Source organism: Carassius gibelio, chromosome A10 (assembly GCF_023724105.1).
Source record: "Carassius gibelio isolate Cgi1373 ecotype wild population from Czech Republic chromosome A10, carGib1.2-hapl.c, whole genome shotgun sequence".
NCBI lineage: Eukaryota > Metazoa > Chordata > Actinopteri > Cypriniformes > Cyprinidae > Carassius > Carassius gibelio.
This window is the reverse complement of record NC_068380.1, coordinates 22267897-22273827: the sequence shown is the minus strand read 5'-3', so window position 1 is coordinate 22273827 and position 5931 is coordinate 22267897. Positions and strand designations below refer to the sequence as shown.

The 5931-nt window shown below is 41.3% G+C and overlaps 2 protein-coding genes across 2 annotated transcripts; one reads left to right on the top strand and one right to left on the bottom strand.

Annotated features, from left to right (window-relative positions):
- Positions 1-653: 653 nt before the first annotated feature.
- LOC128021573 (N-myc-interactor-like) lies at positions 654-4329 on the bottom strand. The gene is made up of 9 exons (XM_052608891.1): positions 4180-4329; positions 4023-4070; positions 3792-3950; positions 3600-3716; positions 2527-2692; positions 2319-2425; positions 2052-2238; positions 1107-1210; positions 654-1034 (listed from the first exon to the last, which is right to left on the bottom strand). Exons 1-9 carry the CDS (start codon positions 4213-4215, stop codon positions 831-833), a joined length of 1128 nt encoding a protein of 375 aa, XP_052464851.1. The 5' UTR covers positions 4216-4329; the 3' UTR covers positions 654-830.
- A 183-nt stretch (positions 4330-4512) lies between these two features.
- LOC128021583 (protein mono-ADP-ribosyltransferase PARP14-like) lies at positions 4513-5252 on the top strand. Its single transcript, XM_052608901.1, has 2 exons — positions 4513-4684; positions 4762-5252. Exons 1-2 carry the CDS (start codon positions 4513-4515, stop codon positions 4983-4985), a joined length of 396 nt encoding a protein of 131 aa, XP_052464861.1. The 3' UTR covers positions 4986-5252.
- Positions 5253-5931: the final 679 nt, after the last annotated feature.

The following is a 5931-nucleotide window of genomic DNA, read 5'->3' as shown; positions in this document are numbered from 1 at the left end:
TTGGACCGGCTGGATCTGCAGACGTCTGGATGAAGAGCATCACCTAATCTGTGAGGGATTCCTCCAATCATGAGCTGAAGACAGAAGAGGGATGATATCTCTAACCTTACAGAAATGATGTTCACCACAGAGATGAGACGGAGAGCAACTGGAAACCTGGTCCTGATGCACATTTCAACCATTTACTTTTTTCTTTAAAATATATAATCATATTTGTCACCAATTGACTTTGACAGTCTGTGGAGTGAATTGTCCAAATGAATGAGGAAGCAGGTGAAACAGTTTAGTTATCTGATCTGTGTACGGTTAGTTGTGGAGTCAGGCTGACATCATCATCATCATCTTCATCATCACACACGTGTGAAAGTGCTGTATGAGACGTGGATCTGTGATGAAGAGCGACAGGATCTCAGTGAAAGTTCACTTCATCTGAACATGAGCGACCGGCTGAAGCTGGAACACAGCCTGCTCTTTTGATTAGTGTCTGATCTGATGTCTGTGTAGTTCACTAAAGTTCACCACGGATGACCTTTAGCTCAAGATGAACCCACTGCAGATCACATCGGAATACACTTTGATTTAGCATCTGTACATCAACATCGGAGCCGTTTAAGATAAATCAGATTCTCATTTCAAGATAAATCTACTATCGGTTTGAACTATAATTGCATTTTATTATTCAGTTTTGTCCTATTGTTCCAGAAGACAGTGATCTGACTGATTTAATCAGGATAACCCCACACACAGAACAGCATGTAAATATGACTAATACATCACGGATCTGGAGTAAACCCTGGCTTTTGTTGTATTCTGAAGTCTATGTTTGCTCCTCAAGCTTCGTCTTCTTTGCCGTCCTCGCTGAAGAAAGCCGTCAGCTGCGCTCCATCAGGAACGTATTTGATGTGCTCCACCTCTCCTCCGTAGTTGCTGGGCTTCTGGAAGTGTATCTCCAGATGATCCTGAAGATCTTCTTCATCCATCAGCGCCTGGATTCCCCCGAGCAGCACGGTGCGATGCGGTGTCCCCGAGTACGTCTACAACATCACAGCGAACACCATCAAACACACGTCCTTCTGCACCCGACAGATTGTGACACAGAGACACACCTGAAACTTCCTGAGCTGATACTCGTACAGAGGAAGAACATCGAGCACCACATCGCTGCCGGTGTCCACACAAAACTTCCCTCTGTGAACCAGATTCTCTGCGACTGAAAGTGAAAGCAGGAGAGCCGTGATGAAGCTGAACCCGTATCTGATAACATGACATCCGTCCACACACACACACACACACACACACACACACACACACACATATTAAACCACTACTGTATTATCACTACTGTATTATCACACTGTTGTCATGTCAGTTTGTTTCTCTTATTTACTAATAATACATTTGTTGCTTGTTTGTTATTGCAGAGTTTCTGTGGGATTTTAAAGATCAAATATAAACTTTTCGATGTTTTTGAAGACCTGCGATAGAATCAACTGGCTACTGAAATAAAATATATAGATACCAAGGTGTGTTTCATTTACCATGATTTTGTTTATTTAATAAAAGAATAATGCCTACAATATCCATTAAACTGAAGGAATAACTCATGTAAGTGAATAACTGTGTAGGAAAGAACTATTTAGCTGTTGGTCTGAACACATGAAACATCGCCTCACTTCTGACAGAGCTGCCTTCCTCAACAGTCTCATAAAACACTGATGCTTTTGAGAACGGCAGCCCAGAACAAACATACATGTTCAGTTCAATTGTAGCCTACATGGTTTGTGCAATTACATTTATTTACTGTAAATTGAACATTAAAAGTTCATATTGATCATGTTTTATTCTGTAATGAGCGAGCTAGTGTTAGATTAGTGCTTTTGTTAATTGTATAATAAATAAAAAGAAAACATATACAAATAGAATAAAATGGAGAAGCAAGTTTTTTTTTTTCAAGTCTAAAAGGAGCAATTCTTTGGGCTCTGAATGATATAGAAGCTGAGAGCATGATGAACTGATACCGTTAAGATCCCAGTAACAGTGCACAGACACACCTCCGGTGCTGAGGAAAGTGACGCGGCCCGAGCACGTATCCCTGTGGTACTCCAGCTTCTCCACTTCCCCTCCGCCTCGACTCACTCTGGAGAACGACAGCTCCAGCCGGTCTCTCATTCGCTCCTCAGGTAAAGTGGGCGGGGCATTACAGAACCTGACGCTCTTCTTTGACACCTGGATATGAACCTGAACGAACAGAAGTAAGCGTCCTCTATTAAACAGCAGCTCACATCAACAGACAACACATAACTTCTGAATCTCTCCACCTCAAACTTCACGGAGGGATCCAGAGATAAAGCGTACGGCTTCACATCCATCTTGGCTTTGTCACAGGCCACCGAACACTTGGCCAGTCGGAGGATCTGCTCGGCCACTGAAAGACACATTAGTGAGAAAAACCTGACAGAGCCTTCCTAACCCCAGGAAACGTAAAGTCTCCTTTAGTGCATGACTCTGTTAGATCTGCCTCCATACCCTTCTCCTCCTCGAAGGTGATGAGCGCCTGTCCTCCCTTCAGCAGGAGCGAGGGTCTCTGTGTGACCGTGAACACACACTGCACCTGATCATCCGCCTCCTCGTCCTCCTCTCTCTCCAGCTCACGCACAAACTTCACCGCCTTCACCGGGATACTGGCCTCGATCTGCATCTCAGAGAGATGAGGGTTATTAATCACATACAGACATAAATCAGCCTAGAACATCATATCGGAGTCAAGCACACTTTGCATTGTGGGAACAGGAAGATTTTTATTGTTTTTAAAGTGGTTTATTTTGCTCATCAAACTGCATTTATTCATTCAAAAATACAGAAAAAAAACTGTAATATTGTGAAGTATTATTCTACTGTAAATCATCTGTTTTCTGTGTGAATCTGTGTAAAGTGTAATGTATTTCTGTATTTTCAGCATCATTCCTCCAGTCTTCAGTGTCACATGATCTTCAGAAATCAGAATAATATGATGATTTATTATTAGTGTTGAACACAGTTATGCTGCTTCATATTTGTTTGGAAACAGTGATCATTTTTCAAGATTTTTTGATGAATAAAAAGTTTGATGAAAAAAGGAAACCTTTTCTAACAATAACAGTCTTTAATATCACTTTGTATCAATTTATCACATCCATGCTGAATAAAACTACTAATTCCTTAAAAAGCTTTTGAACGGTAGTGTACAGTATATAGTTACAAAATGTTTTAATACAAAATGTATTAATTCTGTTCTTTTAAACTATTTATTTATCAAAGAATCCCGAAAAAAGTATCATAGGTTTCAAACAAATATTAAGCAGCAAAAACGTTTCCATCACTGATAACAAATCATCATATGACCGAAATAAATGACAGATATTTAAGGATATTCACACCGAAAACAGCTATTTTAAATTGTAATAATATTCCTCGAGAGTGAACTACATCTGATCTGATCCTCTCCATCTTCTGCTTTATTATCACTAAACGACTTTGATCAACACAAGTAGCTTAAGTCTGTGATCGGTTAATAAATCGTAGGCTACAGGTAAAGTCTATGCACAGATTGTGAGTAAAACCTTGAATCTTCGCTGTAGAGAGTCAGTTTCGTCTCTCTTGAGCTGAAGCTTCTGCTGAAGATCATGAAGCTCTCTCTTCAGATCCTGCTGGACTCGATCCAGACTCTTCCTCTCCTCCTGAAACCAGGACAAACACAATCTTCAGCATCTGATCTCACTTTCAGAGTGATCTGATCACGCCTCGACATTCACCTGCGCTTCCACAAGATCTTTATTAAACTGGTCAAAAATCTTGTCTTCGTCGTCCATGAAGCTCTGAAGTTCTGCTTCGGCTTTTCTCTTTTCAGTCTCCGCTTCAGCTTTCTCCAGGAGCAGTCTGGATCTTTCAGTGTCTGCAGACTCGATGAGATCCTGTCAACATCATCAGTATTAATCAAATGATCGTTAGGTCGTTATTGATCAAGTGCTCTGGATCGTTTTCACCTTGTATTTCTTGATTTCCGCCTCAGGGTCGCTCGTGTCCGCTCGAAGCTGTTTAAACACGAACACATACAAGGTTTTCACTAAAGAGTTATAAAATATCCAACAGAATTAACTTTGAAATCTCAAAAGTGTGTGGTTTGATGTTGTAAACACGTACCTCGCCGTTGACTCGATTTTCATCGGCGTCAGACATAATTCACCGGAAACCGTGATGTGAAGTGAATGTGAACGCAGTGTAATCCGAATCAAATCACCGAATACTCGTCGAATATTGACTGATCGGATAGATGTTTACACCGATCCTGACCCGGGGCGGATCTCGACGGGTGTTGAGCAGAAGTCACATGAGCAGATCAAAAGCAAAAGTGAAACTTACCGGAGTCAGATTTCAGTAAAACAACGGTAACCGAGCAGTTCCTTCAGATTCGGTCTTCAGATGTCTCGTCGGGGATATAAAGTTTTTATAAGATAGGTTTGGTGTGAGTGTGAGATGGAAGAGAAGAGTCTGATTCTCGAGGGTCTTCCGGATGATTTCCACAGAGTCAAACCAAAGGTCGAGCTTTACTTCAGAAACAAAAGAAGATCTGGAGGAGAAACCTTGCAGATCCGAGAACATCCAGACGACAAACGAAAAGCACTGCTGGTCTATATAAGAGACGAGGGTGAGCCTATATCAACGTCCTGTCTGATATTGATAATACAATATGTAAGTTTGACAGAGAATCCCTCTGTTTCCCAGATCTGAAGAAGGTGCTTGACAAAAGGATCCATAAAGTTGATATCAAACCTCATGGATCTGTTGAAGTGACCGTGAAGCTCCCAGAAGAAACACAAATCAAGATCAAACCACAAGTACTGCCCAAACCCAGACCAGAGACCCTTGCCCTGAGATCATCGCCCGCTGCTGCCAGACAGGTCATTATTAGGATTATTAATATCAGACCACACGCTTCCTCATGCTGAGCTCTTCTGAAGGACGAGGAAGCACCTGAACGCTGTTGACCCTGACACAAACAGACTCTAGTTTGACCTGCTAGCAGTTAATCTAGCACTCATCGGGTTTACTTTCAGATTTTTATGTTTGATAACTTACTTGAAATTAATCTACACCATTTATGCAGCCAGAACCTGATCTTGATTTAAATGTCAAAGGAAATATAAGAATTACAATGTAAATGTTATTTATTTAATTTGACTAAATGTAGTCGGATTATTGATTTCCTCACACTTCCTCTTATCACACAAAGGTCAGAAAGCCTTCTACTGCAATTAAAGGTTGGACTGTAATGCTTTTTATTTTCAGTTTAAACAACAACCTCAGATATCTAAACTTTTATGATGAGACTTTGATCATGTGTATATATTTGTTCATTACACAGAAGAAGATGAGGAGGCTTCTGAGCTCCCGGATCTCCTCATTAGCACCTGTGGATCGGTGGAGAAGGAGACCCTTCAGATGTATTTTGAGCAGTTCACAGAACAGTTTGAGCTAGTGAAGCACGGGAATAACAGCTGGATCCTGACGCTCTGCAGTCAGTCAGGTATGATTTATGACAGACTGTTTCCTAGATACACAGAAACGTCACGGTGTGATGTGAAACAACTGGTTCTGCAAGTCTATTTCTGTTCAACACTTAAACATGATGCAGGCCCAGGTCATTAGATAACTCCAGAAACATAAAAGCTAACCGTGATCAAAATTATTCCATCTTGGAGATCAGAAAGATCAAATGCGATAATGTTGACCCTTTTCTCAGATCTAGAGGAGATTTTGGGCCAGAAAGAGCATGAGTTTGGTATAAGTTTAGCGGTGTATAGAGGAGGAGGTGTGGGAGAGCAGCTGGACCCGCGGCGCTTCATCTTGACCGGCTTCGATGGAGACACAGACTGCAGGATGATCTCACTCTTC